Consider the following 18,323-nt stretch of genomic DNA (forward strand, 5'->3'; position numbering starts at 1 on the left):
AGGACTACACCGATTCATTACAACTATTTTGTAATTCTGTTGAGCCACGTCTGAGAGGATGAAGTTTCTTTCATTTTTCCTTTCACAGAGTTCCTAACATGTGACCTTCATTTCCCTTTACCCAAATTAACCCCACAGAAGAAAGGGGACAAAGAATTGCAAACAGAAGTGAGTGTTGCACTCCTGAAACTTGACAATGGTAGTGATATTTTCCACAGGGGAATCAACTATCATATTATGCTCACTTATTTTGCTTTTGAAAATAATTCCAGAAATGACATTTTCTGAGTATTCTGCACATTTCTTCAGATACTGAATTTTTAGTTTACAAAAAAGTAAACTATTCTCAGAAGACCAAAACGTTCAAGATTTAAAACAAAGTCACACTAAGACAGAAGCCTTGCCTCCTTACAGCAAGAGGCAGAGACTCTGTTAGAGAATTCCTGATGGTGTCACCCAGGGCCACCTGGCCGCCCGCCACACAAGCCACTGGAGGCGAATGGCACCATCTCATCAGGCTGCAAGGCTGACGCACAATCTCCAACTCTTGTCAACCTCCATCAAGGTCTGGCAAAATAAATATGGCACACACAGTAATAAACCCCACCCTTTTCTCTGACACTGCCTCTTGCAAAGACATAGCAGAACTGGGCACTGGTGTGGTACCACCCACTGGTCTAACCAGTGGACAGTGGTAAATACCTAAGGCAGCAGTAACTTTTTAAGGCCTTGGGATAATATGTCATTCCACGTCTACGCTGCATTTTCCTTATTCATTCCTCTGTGACGGACACTTACGGTGCTTCCACACTGTGGATATTGTGAAGAGTGCTGCAGTGGCCATGTAAGCGCGGGGATCTCTTCCATATACTGATTTCAATTCTTTTGGACAAATACCCAGGAGTTAGATTGCTGGATCATGTGGATTCTACTTTTTGCTTTTTGAGGAAACAACACACATTTTCCCCAGTGGCTGCCTCATTTTGCATTCCCACCGACCGTGCGGGAGCTCCCCTTTCTCCACATCCTCATCATCACTTGTCTTTCTGATATTCTAACAGGTGTGAGGTGGTGTCTCATTATGGTTTTGACTTGCATTTCCCTGATGATTGGTGATGTGAGCCCTTTTTTCCTGTACCCATTGGCCATTTGTATGTGTTCTTAAGCGAAATGTCTATTATTCAAGCTTCCTTTGGGCCATGATCTTCATCTGATAATTTCATCTACTGATGACATTTGCCTAAGTCAATTACTGCATCTAAGATTGAAGAGGGTGATTTTCTAATTCTGCCATTCATCCATTCCACTTGTCTGCAATTCTCTAAGAAATAACTTTCCCTTACCAAGTAGCGTATTTGGTTTACTTAAAATATAGTGCGAACAGGAAAGGCAGACAAATGTTTAGTTATTTTCCTTTATAAGGCACACTTCTGAGTAAGGGACAGGTGCCCTAGTTACCTCCAAAGGGGACCAATGACATTTTGTTTTATGTTTTTGTTTTCAGCTATAGCTTTTTGGGGGGAGCATTATCAAAAATGATGAGGGTTTAGATATACAATGTTGAAGTCAATCACAGTCATTACTCTTTGGATGCTCAGCTAGCCCTCTGCTGGCCAACAGAATACGGCACAGGTGTGGTGCTGCCCGCTGGTCTAACCAGCAGACAGTAGTGCATGCCTAAGGCAGCAGTAGCTTTAAGGCCTTGGGAATTGGCTGTTGCCTGTGGCCTTGTTATATGACTCCATTACCCTTTGATTTCTTTTCTCTTTGGCACAAGATGTCCCTGGCTCATCTTGTAAGTCTTCTGCCACAGACCTGGAACCAGCTCTCCACCCAGGGAGTTCTGGCTTCTATTAGTGGGGAACGACATTTAGAGGTTGCAAAGAGGGTACTAAGGGTGATGGCTGGAACGTCACTGCTTCCAAGCACCTTCCGTGGCGGGAGCTAAGAAATACTGGTATTCGTGCACCAGTTGCACACGGTTTTAATTCGAAGGGCTTTCCAACATAGGTTAATGGCTGACAGGGCAAGTTCTCCTCATCATCATGTTCTTTTTTCCGGGGATATTTTGACCATTGTTACTTCTTTATTCTCCCAAGTAACTTTCAGTCAAACAGTACAGCTACAGAAAAACCTACTGGCATTTTGTTGTTGTTGTTGTTGGGGCAGTGTTAAATTTACAAATTACCTACAGAGAACTGCCTTCTTTAGGAAACTAAATCTTCCTATCCAAGAACAAATTACGATTTTGCGTTTGTCCAAGTCTACACTTCTGGGGAAAAAAAATGTTCTTAATGCAGAAATCTTGTTAATGCAGAAATCTTGTTAATACCGGAATGGTTATCCTTTTTGAGGCTATTCTCAGTGAGTTCTCCTCTTCCACTGTAACTTTTCAGAGGTTATTTTTTATATCTATAAAGACCATTGAATTCCATATATTAGTTTAACTACTACTACTAATCTTTCACTTAATTATTTTATTGTTCATATTGGCTACTAATTATCTTGGATTTTCCAGATATGCAATCTTGTCACCTATGAATAATTTTAGCTGTTCTTTTCAATGGTAATATCTGTTGTCTTGTCTAATTTCATAGAGAAATACCTCCAATACCCTGTAAAATAGTCATGGAACTAATGAACATTCTGGCTCTGTTCCCAACCATAGAATACCTCTAAAGTTTTCTCAGTAAGATGTCAGCTTTTGGGCTGAGATAAGCATTTTATCATTTGAAAGAGGCATTCATGGATTCCTCTTTTACCGGATGTTTTAGCAGAAATGAATCCAGAATTTTATTGAAGCATCCAGGAACATGGTTATAAGAGTCCTCTTTTTATATCAGTTAATATTATGAGGGAATTATTAGTGGATTTATTGATAGTGAATCATCCTTGCATTCCACGCATAAACCCCACTTGGAAGTGATAAATTATTGTTAATGCACTAATTCTATGTTCCTATTTAAGCTTTTCAATTGATATTCATAAATGAAATATAACTCCTTTCTGAAATTTCATCAAGTTTTCTATCAGTTATGGTTACTTCAAAAAGCAGTCTGATGTCTTCCTTATTTCTCTATGCTTTAAAACAGTTAAGTATCTTTGGGACTATTTGATGTTTAAGAGGTTGGTAAAATCCCCTGAGAAAGCACATGGGCCTGGTACTATTTCACAAGGAGTTCTTAGGAAAGGTTCTCTATTTCTTCTATGAAAAGTGGCCTGTTAAATTTGTTTCTACTTTGGGGGCCAGTTTGATAAACTAAATTTCTGTGACTCAACCATTTGTATAGAGGCTTTCATATTAATTTGCACAAATTATGAGAAGCAGTCTCATGATTTTCAAAATCCTTCTGCTGCATGCTTCTGCCTCCTCCTTATTTCTTATTATAGATTAACCTTTCTCTCTTTATAAAAAAAAATTGCACTATTAAGTTTATTTTGTTGCTTCTTGTGTTTTTAAAAAGCTAGTGTTTTGGCCAGGTATGGTGGCTCATGCCTGTAATCCCTGCATTTTCGGAGGCTGAGGCAGGTGGATCACTTGAGGTCAGGAGTTTGAGACCAGCCTGGCCAACATAGTGAAACCCCATCTCTACTAAAAATACAAAAACTTAGCTGGGCTTGGTGGCAGGCGCCTGTAATCCCAGCTACTCAGGAGGCTGAGGCAGGAGAATCTCGAACCCAGGAGGCAGAGGTTACAGTGAGCTGAGATTGCGGCACTAAACTCCAACCTGGGCAACAGAGCGAGACTCTGTCTCAAAACAAAAACAAAAACAAAAAACACAAAACACAACTAGTGTTTTATTAGTTCTACTGATTTTCTGTTTTCTAACTTATCACCTGCTTTTATCTCTATCAATTTATTTCTTCTAATTTACTTTGTTGTTCCTTGTCTGGCTTTTTAGTTAGACATTCATTTTTTTTCCTTTTAAAAATGTGTATGATATAGGTATTTGGTGCTATAAATTTCCCTTCAAAAACTGGTTTATGAGTATTCCAGAGACACTGATATATCATGTTAGCAACAACATTATTTTCAAGAAATTCTACAATTTCATATTTTGTTTTACACCTTTAAACCAAGAGTTGCTTAACAGATGGAATTGTAATATTTAGAAGCAAGAAACTTTTTGGTTTTTAAATTTGTACTTTGATTGCATTATAGCGAGAAAATGTTGATTTTTTGTTCTTATTTTAATTTATTGAACTTTTCTCTGGATTCATTTATGGTCATTGTTTATAGATGTTTGATGTGCACTTGAAAATAAGACACCTTCCTTGTTGGCAGACAAACATTACTATGAATATCTACAAGAAAATGCATTATCAATTATGATATAGAGGTTTCCTATAACCTTATAATTTCTGTGCACTTGACCTGCCAAGGACTGAGACAGATAGGTTAGTCTCCATTATTAATGTGTGGCTACTTATTATTTGGTTCTTATTGTTTCCACCTTGTGAAATTTGTTTATTTTCTTCAAAATCAGATACTAACATATATTGTATTTTCATTGTGAATTTTAGTCTTTGGCATTATAAGTATCTTTGCCTCATAATTTTTTGGTTGAATTGTGTTTTGTGCGATACTAAAATCATATAATCTGCTTTATTTTTATTTTCATTTGCCTGGTATACATTTCACATCTCTTCTCTTTATCCTTTCTGGATCACTTTGGCTTAAGGCATCTCCTATATTCAGCATGGACTCAGATTTTTTTTCTCATCTGTAAAATCCAATCTGAAAGTTTTTTCTTTTTTTCCTTAAATATTGATATGAGTCAGGCATGGTGGCTCAGGCCTATACTCCCAGCACTTTGGGAGGCTGAGGCTGGAGGCCTGAAGCCAATTGTTTGAGAGCAGCCTGGACCATATAGTGAAACCTCATCTCTAAAAAACTAATGAGCCAGGCCGGGTGGCATGGGCCTGTAGTTCCAGCTATGTGGAAGGCTGGGGCAAGAGGATGCATTGAGCCCAGAAGTTCAAGCTCATAGTGAGCCATGATCATGCCACTGCACTTCAGCCTGGGCTAACAGAGCAAGACTCAAAAATAAACAAAAACAACAACAAAGACATCAGTGTGACTGACATTTTCATCTCAGTTTCATCACAGTATTTTATCTTTAATTCTATTTAGTGTATGGCACTTTAAGGTTTATTTTATTTGTCCTATCTAGATAGTTCTTCGGGTACTTAAAAACGGTAGAATTCTTCTTCCCGCAGATGCCTTTTATTAAAAGCTTTATGCAAAACTCTTGGTCCACTCCTCTCTAAGACAATGCATGTGAGTTCCCTACTATGCCCAATAGTGAGGTTGTCTAGCAACCATTTTTCCATCTCTCTTCCTCTACATCCAATTTTAATCATAATTATCTTAATATTTATACTCTTAATTACATTTAAGAGTTTACAATTCTATTGTCAGCTTCAACTGATCTCTTCTTATTCAATTAACATCTACAAGGAGAATCAAGAGAGGTATTCCACTTTCTACTTATATTCTCACATCTCCCAGTTTTGTACTATTAAACTATAACAGATAGAACATTTACAAAGTATTCTGGTACCTTCATTCCCATCTTTTGATCTTATATAGTTAAACATATTCAGTGCTCACCTTGAGGCTTTTGCTGAAACTTCTTCAATCTTACCTCGGTTTTACAAAGCTTTTTTTTTTTTCAATATAACTCAAGGGAACACCATTCAGTTCTGGCATATTCATAACTGTGTGTCTGGTTTTATACTCAAAAAAATAATTTAGCTGGATATTAAAATTCTTGACTCAGATTCTCTTTTTCAGTAAGTAAAATACATTCTTCCCAATGTTTTTTAACAAAAAAATATGATTTACAAAAATCCAATCCAAGCTGATACTCTATCCCTTATAAGCATTTGAACATTTTACATGGATCCACAAAGGTGTTTTTTTGTTAATGTTTATAGTCAAATAGATTTATTAAGCTATATTTTTGTGCGAACTAGTCTGAGTCAGTTTTCCCAGGTATTCTTTCAATATCTAGATTTAACTAAATTTTTTTAATTTTAAGAAAATATATTTTTGAATTATAATATTATTTGTTCTTGTTTAATTGACTTTTTAAAAAAATGTCCAGGGACTCCTTTTACATGTAGGTTGAATCTCTTCTACCAAACTTCTATATTAACCTTTCATCTTGAATGTCTTTTATCATTTTCTTTATTTACTTCTCTCATTTGTATCCTTTTTCCCTACTGTGCTCTCTGTTTTTGCTTTCTATTATATTCCTTTGCATTTGGTCTTTATTTCTGAATTTTTTTTCTAATGCTTTCCTAACTTTCATCAGTTCTCATTTCATAGATTCCTGTTGTCTAGCAATTTCTGATGTTTTACGTGTTTTCTTAACTTTCTTAAGCTAATTTGCAAATATATCATTAGTTTTCACCTGTTTACCAGACACATTTTTATGGTGTACTCTTGTTGTCTGTGAGAATATTTTTTGGTTCATCCTTTTTTTTTGTATTATTAAAAAAAAACTGTGATATCCAGAAGTTGTATGACGCAGAAAGCAGGATATATAGAAAAAAATAGAGAGAGAAGATAGGTAATTTGGAGGCATGTTGTGAAAGTCCTTTTAAGCCACACATAAGATCTTGGTTCTACATAGAGATACGGCAGAATATTTTAAACACATAGTATTTACAAAGAAAAGTGTAATCATATTTACATTAAAAAGTGTCATGATCATCAATAATCTGTTTGTTTTCTAGTCATTTCTAGTCATTAAGAGAAGTTTGTTTTAAAGTCTTCCATTATGATTGAAGATACTTCTTTTTCTTCTTAGAGTTATATCACTTTTGATTTATATATTTTGAAACTATGTTATTGGGTGCATACAGGTTTATGACATTTTCTACATAGATTGGCATCTTTGTCATATTAAATGTCATTCATTATTTTCAGTAATGCATTAAGACCCAAAGTCTACTTTACACTAAAGTATTATTATATCAGCTTCATTTCCCATCCTGCTACTTTCAACATTTCTGTCTCTACACTCTTAATTTCAAATGATATATCTTTCAGTTGTAGGAAATTCCAACAATGTGGTAAAATTCTCCATCCTTATATCTGTGGTCTCTGACTTGTACTCTATTTCCCTGAATATATTAATCATGGTTATTTTTAAAACCTTGTCTGCTAAGTCCAATACCTGGGTCACCCATAGTATTGTTTCTATTATGTTTTTTTTTTCTTGATTTTTTGCTCTCTTGACATACTTGTAATTTTTGACTGAAAGCTGAATGCTATGTATATTACAAAAAAACCTCCCAAGGCTCAAAATTATATTATTGTACTCCAGAAAGGTGGGCAGATGGAGCAAGAGAAGACTTCCTTACTATAAACAGAGTTGAGTACACTCAAGCCTGGATTGCAGCTTGGGTGAGATTCCATCAACTCCTGGTTTATCCGGGGTAAGCTAAGGTGTCCATTGGGAATTCCCACCCCACTAGCACATACTGACCTCTAATATTCATATCCTCAGCTCTGAAATATTGTTAAAAACCCCACTCTGCTTCTAAAGGTTTTCTGCTGAGTCTATCTGTTTCTTGCCCTCCTTAGCTCCAGAATTGAATAAAATATGTTAACAGGAATACTGGTAGTGTCAGGCATGGCACTTGACCCTCCATGGCCCTAAAGTTTTCAAATTTTTATCTCTACATCCCTGCAATATCAAAAAAAAGTTCTGCCAAGTTTTATGCACAACTTCACCTCTTACCATTCATACACACATTCACACACACACACACACACACACACACACACAGAGCTGCATCCCTCTGTATGGCCTTTGCCTGAAACATAGGTCTCTTTTTTTTGTTTAGAAATGGCAAACTCCTTCAGAGAAAAAGCTACAGAATGTGAGCTGCCCCTTTGCATCTCACAACCTAGTTAAACCAGGTTTTGTGTAGTAGTTCTGATAGGCACCCTAGTCAGTTTCACGCTATTCCATCATAGCCAGTGCTGAGCCTGAATATGAAGAATGTGATCTTATTTGGAAATAGGATTTTTTGCAGATGAAATTAACTGAAGGGTATTGAGATCAGCTTGGATTTAGGGTGGGCTGTAAATCCATTATCAGTGTTGTCTTAGTCTGTTTTGTGATGCTATAACACAATACCTGAAACTGGGTAATATACAAAGAATGGAAATGTATGTTCTTACAGTCCTGGAGGCTGGAAAGCCCAAGGTCAAAGAGCCAGAATCTGGCAACGCCTCCCTTCTGCATAATCACACAGCACAAGGTGAAAGGGCCTAGAGGCAAGAGAGGGACAAACTCACCCTTTGTAAGGACCCCACTCTCACGGTAATGGCATTAATCCTTGCAGGAGGGCCAGCTCTCATGGCCTAATCCACCTCTTAAAGTTCCCACCTCTGAATACTGCTAGAATAGCAAGTAAATTTCAACATGAGTTCTGGAGGAGACATTCAAACCTAGCTAGTGTCCCCAGGAGAAAGAACAGGGAAACGAGAGATGTGCAGAGGAGGAAAGGCCACTTGGAGATGGAGGCAGAGGCCAGCATGACGCAGCCACACACCAAGGAACCCCAGGGACTGTAGCAGCCACAGAGGCTAGGGAAGCCTGAAGGTTCCTCCCACGGACCCTGCAGAAGGGGCCGGCCCTGCTGATGCTTTCATCTCAGACTTCTGGCCTCCAGAGCCAACAGAAAGTAAGTGTCTATTTTTTTAACCCTTTTCCTGTTTAGAATTTAAAAATTCAGGTTACTGCCAGTGCTCATTTAACTTTACATAAACATGCTATTTGAGGCTGAAGCAAATTTGAATGATTTTCAACGTGAAAATAAAATATAAAAACTGTTCTTGAAGTTATTTTTTTTTTATTATACTTTAAGTTTTAGGGTACATGTGCACAACGTGCAGGTTTGTTACATATGTATACATGTGCCATGTTGGTGTGCTGCACCCATTAACTCGTCATTTAACATTAGGTATATCTCCTAATGCTATCCCTCTCCCCTCCCCCCACCCCACAACAGGCCCCAGTGTGTGATATTCCCCTTCCTGTGTCCATGTGTTCTCAAAAACAATAAAGCTTTTTAAAAGAGCACAGAGGAGAATACCATCATGATTTGGAAGTGAACAAAGATTATTTAAACAGGACAGGAGAAGCACTAGCCAAAAAGAAGAGATTGGTATTTGACATAGAGCTATTCAATAACATCTATAATTTAGCTGAATTGTTCACATTAGTTATGGTTTATTTATTTATGGACTTTTTTTGGTTGGTAAGCTATTAATTATTGCCTCAATTTCAGAGCCTGTTATTGGTCTATTCAGAGATTCAACTTCTTCCTAGTTTAGTCTTGGGAGGGTGTATGTGTCTAGGAATTTATCTATTTCTTCTAGATTTTCTAGTTTATTTGTGTAGAGGTGTTTATAGTATTCTCTGATGGTAGTTTGTATTTCCGTGGGATCGGTGGTGATATCCCCTTTATCATTTTTTATTGCATCTATTTGATTCTTCTCTCTTTTCTTCTTTATTAGTCCTGCTAGCGGTCTATCAATTTTGTTAATCTTTTCAAAAAACCAGCTCCTGGATTCATTGATTTTTTGAAGGGTTTTTTGTGTCTCTATTTCCTTCAGTTCTGCTCTGATCTTAGTTATTTCTTGCCTTCTGCTAGCGTTTGAATGTGCTTTCTCTTGCTTCTCTAGTTCTTTTAATTGTGATGTTAGGGTGTCAGTTTTAGATCTTTCCTGCTTTCTCTTGTGGGCATTTAGTGCTATAAATTTCCCTCTACACACTGCTTTGAATGTGTCCCAGAGATTCTGGTATGTTGTGTCTTTGTTCTCATTGGTTTCAAAGAACATCTTTATTTCTGCCCTCATTTCGTTATGTACCCAGTAGTCATTCAGGAGCAGGTTGTTCAGTTTCCATGTAGTTGAGTGGTTTTGAGTGAGTTTCTTAATCCTGAGTTCTAGCTTGTTTGCACTGTGGTCTGAGAGACAGTTTGTTATAATTTCCGTTCTTTTACATTTGCTGAGGAGTGCTTTACTTCCAACTATGTGGTCAATTTTGGAATAGGTGTGGTGCGGTGCTGAAAAGAATGTATATTCTGTTGATTCGGGGTGGAGAGTTCTGTAGATGTCTATTAGGTCTGCTTGGTGCAGAGCTGAGTTCAATTCCTGGATATCCTTGTTAACTTTGTCTCGTTGATTTGTCTAATGTTGACAGTGGGATGTTAAATTCTCCCATTATTATTTTGTGGGAGTCTAAGTCTCTTTGTAGGTCACTCAGGACTTGCTTTATGAATCTGGGTGCTCCTGTATTGCGTGCATATATATTTAAGATAGTTAGCTCTTCTTGTTGAATTGATCCCTTTACCATTATGTAATGGCCTTCTTTGTCTCTTTTGATCTTTGTTGGTTTAAAGTCTGTTTTATCAGAGACTAGGATTGCAACCCCTGCCTCTTTTTGTTTTCCATTTGCTTGATAGATCTTCCTCCATCCCTTTATTTTGAGTCTATGTGTGTCTCTGCACGTGAGATGGGTTTCCTGAACACAGCACACTGATGGGTCTTGACTCTTTATCCAATTTGCCAGTCAGTGTCTTTTAATTGGAGCATTTAGCCCATTTACATTTAAGGTTAATATTGTTATGTGTGAATTTGATCCTGTCATTATGATGTTAGCTGGCTATTTTGCTCATTAGTTGATGCAGTTTCTTCCTAGCCTCGATGGTCTTTACAATTTGTCATGTTTTTGCCGTGGCGGGTACCGGTTATTCCTTTCCATGTTTAGTGCTTCCTTCAGGAGCTCTTTTAGGGCAGGCCTGGCACCCCCCAGTAGGGGCAGACTGACACCTCACACGGCCGGGTACTCCTCTGAGACAAAACTTCCAGAGGAACGATCAGGCAGCAATCTCACCTGCAGCTGAGGGTCCTGACTGTTAGAAGGAAAACTAACAAACAGATAGGACATCCACACAAAAACCCCATCTGTACATCACCATCATCAAAGACCAAAGGTAGATAAAACCATAAAGATGGGGAAAAAACAGAGCAGAAAAACTGGAAACTCTAAAAATCAGAGAGCCTCTCCTCCTCCAAAGGAACGCAGCTCCTCACCAGCAACGGAACAAAGCTGGACGGAGAATGACTTTGACGAGTTAAGAGAAGAAGGCTTCAGACGATCAAACTACTCTGAGCTAAAGGAGGAAGTTCGAACCCATGGCAAAGAAGTTAAAAACCTTGAAAAAAAATTAGACGAATGGCTAACTAGAATAACCAATGCAGAGAAGTCCTTAAAGGACCTGATGGAGCTGAAAACCACGGCACGAGAACTACGTGATGAATGCACAAGCCTCAGTAGCCAATTCGATCAACTGGAAGAAAGGGTATCAGTGATGGAAGATCAAATGAATGAAATGAAGCGAGAAGAGAAGTTTAGAGAAAAAAGAATAAAAAGAAACAAACAAAGCCTCCAAGAAATATGGGACTATGTGAAAAGAACAATTCTACGTCTGATTGGTATACCTGAAAGTGACAGGGAGAATGGAAACAAGTTGGAAAACACTCTGCAGGATATTATCCAGGAGAACTTCCCCCATCTAGCAAGGCAGGCCAACATTCAAATTCAGGAAATACAGAGACCACCACAAAGATACTCCTCGAGAAGAGCAACTCCAAGACACATAATTGTCAGATTCACCAAAGTTGAAATGAAGGAAAAAATGTTAAGGTCAGCCAGAGAGAAAGGTCGGGTTACCCACAAAGGGAAGCACATCACACTAACAGCGGATCTCTTGGCAGAAACTCTACAAGCCAGAAGAGAGTGGGGGCCAATATTCAACATTCTTAAGAAAAGAATTTTCAACCCAGAATTTCATATCCAGCCAAACTAAGCTTCATAAGTGAAGGAGAAATAAAATACTTTACAGACAAGCAAATGCTGAGAGATTTTGTCACCACCAGGTCTTGAAGTTATTTCTAAAGAGAACTAACATCAGAATCATCTGAATCAGCAGAATCATTTATTTCAGAAAAATAAGATTCATCAAATGAATCTTCAGCCAATAACTACTCAGGAACGATATTATCATCATGACTAGAAATGCAACATTTTCTAGAACTTGGCATTTTCAGCAATCAAGAATTACTACATTTTGTAAATGAAAATACCACTACTAAAAACAGAATGCTACAGATAGAATGATGATTTTTGTTTCCAAAGTCAAGATACTAGAGCGATGAGAAAATAATAATAAAAGCAGGATCTTTTGAGGCAACATGATCGTGAGGTGAATGCTGCAGCTGCAAGGCTGCCCGTGAGTATTCTTGGGATGAATGGGAAAAGGGTTAAGCCTCCAAGTTTGTGGTAGTTTTTGGCATCCCTAGGAAATTAATACAGGCCTTTTAAAATAGATTATGGACAAGTGGATGTGTATTAGTACCTGCCCCAAATCCACCATGAGGCGCATGCACATAATGTGTAATGTGGAGGGGGCAATTCCATTAATATAAGCACATCGTTTCCTAAGGATCTAACTTAGGAAAGGATCACACCATTAAATACACTAAATACACAGGATCTGGTGTTTCACTAATTAATATTATCATCTTGTAATAAAAAAGAAAATACAACGTGTAGCACAGTGTCTTTCAAATAGTAGGCACTCAACAAGTATCTGTGAAATGATTAATAATTAATTCATGAGTGATTACTGTTTATCGTGCTTCAGTAAAAACATGTTTCATACCTCACACATTATTAAAATGCTATTACTGTGTAAGAGTCTTAAAATAATGACCAACAGTCAAGCTGAAAATAGGTTTCTATCCTAATATGCAACAATATTAAACAGTCTACACATTACCAAAGTCTAGACTCTCTACATTTATAGACTGTCAAATAGTACATACGTGTCTGTCCTCAGCCCCACAAGCCGCGAATCGTCCACAAGGACTGAAAGCGATTCCACATGGATAGCCACGGGTTGGATGCCCTTCAAAGTGGCGCTCACACCTACAGGGAGGAAAGAAACACCAGGAGAAAAATCATTTTAAAACCTGAATGCAAATTAGAGGAAAGAAAACAACTTGTTGCTTTTCTTCACGAAAAGGAACCAACAAATAATGAAAGAATATTTTATATGTGAGAATTATTAAATGGTTACTGGGTCTCTCTAGAGATATTTAAAAATAATTCAAACACTATTCAAAATCTTAAATTCCCAAAGATGACAAAACTAATAGTAAATAAGCTTTTATATATGATAAATATTAAATGTAAACATATTCTGGAAGTTTTTAAAATATCAAAACAAACCTAACAAATCTTCTAAAATAATAAATTATTTAGTTAAAGTATTCAGAGACTTTTTGGAAGCAAAACATTCTATCCAGGTGGTTAAGTTTCGCAACTATTTAAAAAGTGCCATATAAAATTTGTTTATTGTAAAAAATGCCAAGGAATTCTTGTTAATTTTATGGAGAGAATCTACAACACCTTTTGGAGATTAACAGCGCCTTCCTAAGAAGCCTCCACAAGCATTGAGCAGCACTGGGCTGGGGACCACAAAGATGCCCGACAGGGTCCCTGCTCAAGGTGCCCTGAGTGGTGGCAAAGTCACACAGCACACAGGTAACAATACCAATACAAAATACAAATACGATACAATACAATACAATACAATACAATACAATATAATACAAATACAATACAAATGCAAATACAAATACAATACAAATACAAAATACAAATACAATACAATACAATACAAATACAGTACAGTACTAACAAAATACAAATACAATACAAATGCAAATATAAAATACAAATACAAAATACAAACACAAAATACAAATACAAAAGATGTGCTTTTGTATTTGTTCTAGTGATTAAAGTGATGAAAGAACAGAGCAAAGACACTCTGCTAATTGTATCCTTGTGAACAGGTGTAAGTGCATGCACATACACATAAAAATCTGTATCAGCTTGTTATATTGTTATTTACATTATATATGCAGTGATCATAATTATCAGGAAATATATACTTTTTTGCTTAAACAGGATTTTATTGGTATGTAAAATAATTTACATTTCATATAAATATATAAAATTAACAGAACATATGTGACAAACAATATGTAAATAACAATGTAACTGCCTAAATTATCTCGCTTTGGAATACTGGAAGCCTGTTCACATAAAGATATGCAACCTTTACATATCTAGTTATGGCTTTTACTGATATAAAATTCGCTGTAAAATAGAATAAGACTAGCAGAAATAGTAATCAATTAGCTCTATGTAAGAAATTTCATAACAATTTCACTTTTTAAAATAAATATATACCTTTTTATTCCCTTAAAAAAGTAATTTCTGTTGACCACCTACAAGGAATACACTTATTGAACACTTTATATTTACAGGAATGATTTATATTTTCAAAACAATCTTTGGAAAATAAATTAAGATAGCTTAGCTAAATATTTTTTATTAACTTGTTTTCCATACAATGTCTGTAGTTCTATACGTCACAGTAGAGGCTTACCCTAAGTTTCCTGGATCTTAAAAGGCTTCTGTCCAAATTCTCTGATGATTACAAATATAAATATTTAAATATTAATTATCCAAATTTCAATGAAAAGAAGCCCTGTGCAGTAAAGCAGTGTCCGCTTCATTGTAAGACACAGCAATGGAGCTGCACAACCACAGAGCCGTCTCTGGGCTAATGTGGCTCCACCGTGGGCAGCAGTTCGGCTGAAAACAAATCCCCCCAGGCACATCTAATATCTAGAATCATGCTGGATGCAGCTACTGCCTTAAAACACTCGCCTGAAGAACAAAGCTATTTAAGCATGAAATGTTGTACACAATTGTGATAAAAATGCCATGTCTGACTATGTAATATCCTAATTTGTTCATTTTGTGTGTCAAGTTCAGTATTTTATTTATTGACTACCCATCATGTCCTATGTAGTATAAACTCTACAAAGATAATTCTTTTTTTTTTTTTTTTTTTTTGAGATTGAGTCTCACTTTGTCACCCAGGCTGGAGTGCAGTGGCATGATCTAGGCTCACTGCAACCTCTGCCTCCCGGGTTCAAGCAATTCTCCGGCCTCAGCCTCCCAAGTAGCTGGGATTACAGGCATTAACCACCACACCTGGCTAATTTTTGTATTTTTAGTAGAGACGTGGTTTCACCATGTTGGCCAAGCTGGTCTCGAACTCCTGACCTCAAGTAATCCACCTGCCTTGGCCTCCCAAAGTGCTGGGATTACAGGTTTGAGCCACTGCACCTAGCCAAGATAATTCTTTTTTTTTTTTTTGAGACAGAGTCTCACTCTGTCACCCAGGCTGGAGTGCATTGTCACAATGGCCAAGATAATTCTGTCTAGAAAAATTCTGTAGATGGTAATATAGGCTGTAGAAAATAACCTGAACTGTATTGTACTACTGAGAAAAGATTAAATCTTTATAAAAATGTCATAAACATTTGTCACAATATTTGTCATACATTTAATTCCTTTTTTCTTTTACATTAATTTTTTTAATTTTCACATTCTTCTTTTACTATTAAAAAAAAAGAAGCACAAAGAGAAAAATCGTCAAAGTCCTCATAATCCTTCCATTCAATGACAGCTCCAGAAAGTGCCGTGGCGCATGCACTGCACATTTTCTCTGCACACGCAGAGGGCTTGGTTTTCCTTTAACAAAGCAGAGATGCATCTACGCAGCTTTATATCCTGCTATGTCTACCCCAGAATACACCAGGAACATTTCCCTCACGATCATGTGTTTCTTGTCTAATGAGCTCAGCGAAGAGGCCATAGAGAGCAGTGGCCAAAGGCAGATGACCCAGGGCCAGGCTCAACCCTGACCCCAGCTAAGCCCCTTCTCACCAAATGAGCAACTTTGGTGAGTTACTCACCTCTGTGCTGCATTTTCCCCATTCATGAAATGGGCTTAAATGAGTTCATAAAGAAATTTCTTCTTACAGCACGTGGCACATTAATAAGTGCTCCAGAAGTGTAATTGGACTGGGTTCAGGAGAAATTTTAAAATTTTTGAAATGAATGAAGGTGATAACACAACATAGTAAAGCCTGTATGATACAGTAAAAGTAGTGTTAAGAGGAAAGTTTATACCATCAAATGCCTATAGCAAAAAAACTAGAAAGATCACTAATTAACAACCTAATGTTGCACCTCAAGGAACAAGAAAAGCATGACCAAACCAAATCCAAAGTTAGCAACAGAAAAGAAATTTAAAAGACCAGAGAAGAACTAAATGAAATAAAGACCAACAAAACAATTTAAAAGATCAACAAAATGAAAAGTCAGTTATTTGAGAAGCTAAACAAAATTGATAAACCACTCATAGACTAACCAAGAAAAGATGAAATCTAAATCAACAAAATTAGAAATGAAAAACAGACATTACAACCAATACCACAGGAATGCAAAATATCATCAGAGACTATTATGAAAAACTACACACTCACAAAATAGAAAACCTAGAGGAAATGGATAAGTTCCTGGAAATACACAACTTCCCAAGGTTGAGGCAGGAAGAAACAGAAAACCTGAACAGACCAATAATGAGTAGAAAGACTGAATCAAGAAAAAAAAAAGTCTCCCAACAAAGAAAAGCCAAGGACCAGATGAATTCATAGGCAAATTCCACCAAACATATAAAGAAAAACTAGTATCAATCCTGAAACTGTTCCAAAATGTCAAGAAGAAGGGAATGCTCCCTAAATCATTCTATGAGGCCAGTATCACTCTGATACCAAAACCAGACAAGGACAAAACAAAGAAAGAAAACTACAGTCCAAGATCCCTGATGAAGATGAAAACAATTTTCAACAAAATACTACCAAATAGAATCCAATAGCACATCAAGAAGATAATACACTATGACCAAGTGGGTTTTATACCAGGGATGCAAGGATGGTTCAACATACAAAAATCAATAAATGTGATACACAACATAAATAGGATCATGGACAAAAAACATATGATCATCTCAATAAATGCAAAAAAAGCACTTGATAAAATTCAGCATCTCTTCATAAAAATCCTCAATGAAAACTAAGCATTGAAGGAACATACATAAAAATAATAAAGGCCATATACAACAATCCAATAGCCAATGTCATACTGAATGGGGGAAAATTGAAAGTCTTTCCTCTAAGAACTGGAACAAGACAAGGATGCCCACTCTCACCATTTCTATTCAATATAGTCCTAGAAGTCCTAGCCAGAGCAATCAGGCAAAAAAAAAAAAAAATGTTGTTTTTTTTTTAAAGAAGCATCCAAATTGGTAAAGAGGACATCAAATTATTCCTGTTCACTGATAATATAATCTTATATCTAGAAAAACCTAAAGACTCCATCAAAAACACTCTTAGATTTGATAAATAAATTCAGTAAAATTTCAGGATACAAAATCATTGTGTAAAAATCAGTAGCATTTCTATACATCAATAATGATTTAGCTGAGAACCAGACATCAGTCCTATTTACAATAGCTACAAAAACAATGAAATACCTAGGAATATAACTAACCAAGGAGGTAAAAGAGCTCTATATGGAAAACTATAAAACATCAATGAAAGAAACTACAGATAACACAAACAAACAGGAAAAAGTCCTATGCTTATGGATCAGAAGAATTAATATCATTAAAATTAACATACAGCCCAAAGCAATCTATAGATACAATGCAATAATGCCTTTCAAAATACCAATGTCGTTTTTCACAACATTAAAAAAAAAACACCCTAAACTTCATAAGGAACCAAAAAAGTGCCCAAATGGCCAAAGTAATCCTAAATAAAAAGAACAAAGCTGGAGGCATCACCTTCCCTGACTTCAAATTATACTACAAGGTTACAGTAACCAAAACAACATGGTACTGGTATAAAAATAGACATATAGACCAATGGAACAGAATCTAGAACTCAGAAATAAAACTACATATTTACAGTCAACTGATCTTTGAAAGTTGACAAAATCAAAAGTGGGGAAAGGACACCCTTTGTAATAAATAGTGCTTGAAAAATTGGATAGCTATAGGCAAAAGAATGAAATTGGACCCCTATCTCTCCCCATACACAAAAATAAACTCAAGGTGGATTAAAGACTTAAGTGTAAAACCTGAAACTATAAAAATACTAGAAGAAAATCTAGAAAAAACTCTTCCAGACATTGGTCTAGGCAAAGAATTCATGACTAAGAACTCAAAACCAGAGGCAACAAAAACAAAAATAGACAAATATGACTTAATTAAACAAAAATACTCTGCACAGCAAAAGAAAT

At 36.4% G+C, this 18,323-nt stretch overlaps 1 protein-coding gene across 36 annotated transcripts in view; it reads right to left on the reverse strand.

Moving 5' to 3' along the window:
- The window catches only part of WDR27 (WD repeat domain 27), a 250,253-nt gene that overhangs the window by 135,402 nt on the left and 96,528 nt on the right, over window positions 1-18,323 (reverse strand). For all 36 annotated transcript variants that reach the window (XR_008526607.2, XR_008526609.2, XM_054558503.2 and 33 more), the window contains one exon: window positions 12,917-13,019. Coding sequence is in view for 34 of the 36 variants with exons in the window: in XM_054558503.2 (XP_054414478.1) it covers window positions 12,917-13,019 (103 nt within the window). In the remaining 2 variants the exon portion in view is untranslated. The remainder of the gene's footprint in view (window positions 1-12,916; window positions 13,020-18,323) is intronic.

Source organism: Pongo abelii, chromosome 5 (assembly GCF_028885655.2).
Source record: "Pongo abelii isolate AG06213 chromosome 5, NHGRI_mPonAbe1-v2.0_pri, whole genome shotgun sequence".
Classification (NCBI taxonomy): Eukaryota; Metazoa; Chordata; class Mammalia; order Primates; family Hominidae; genus Pongo; species Pongo abelii.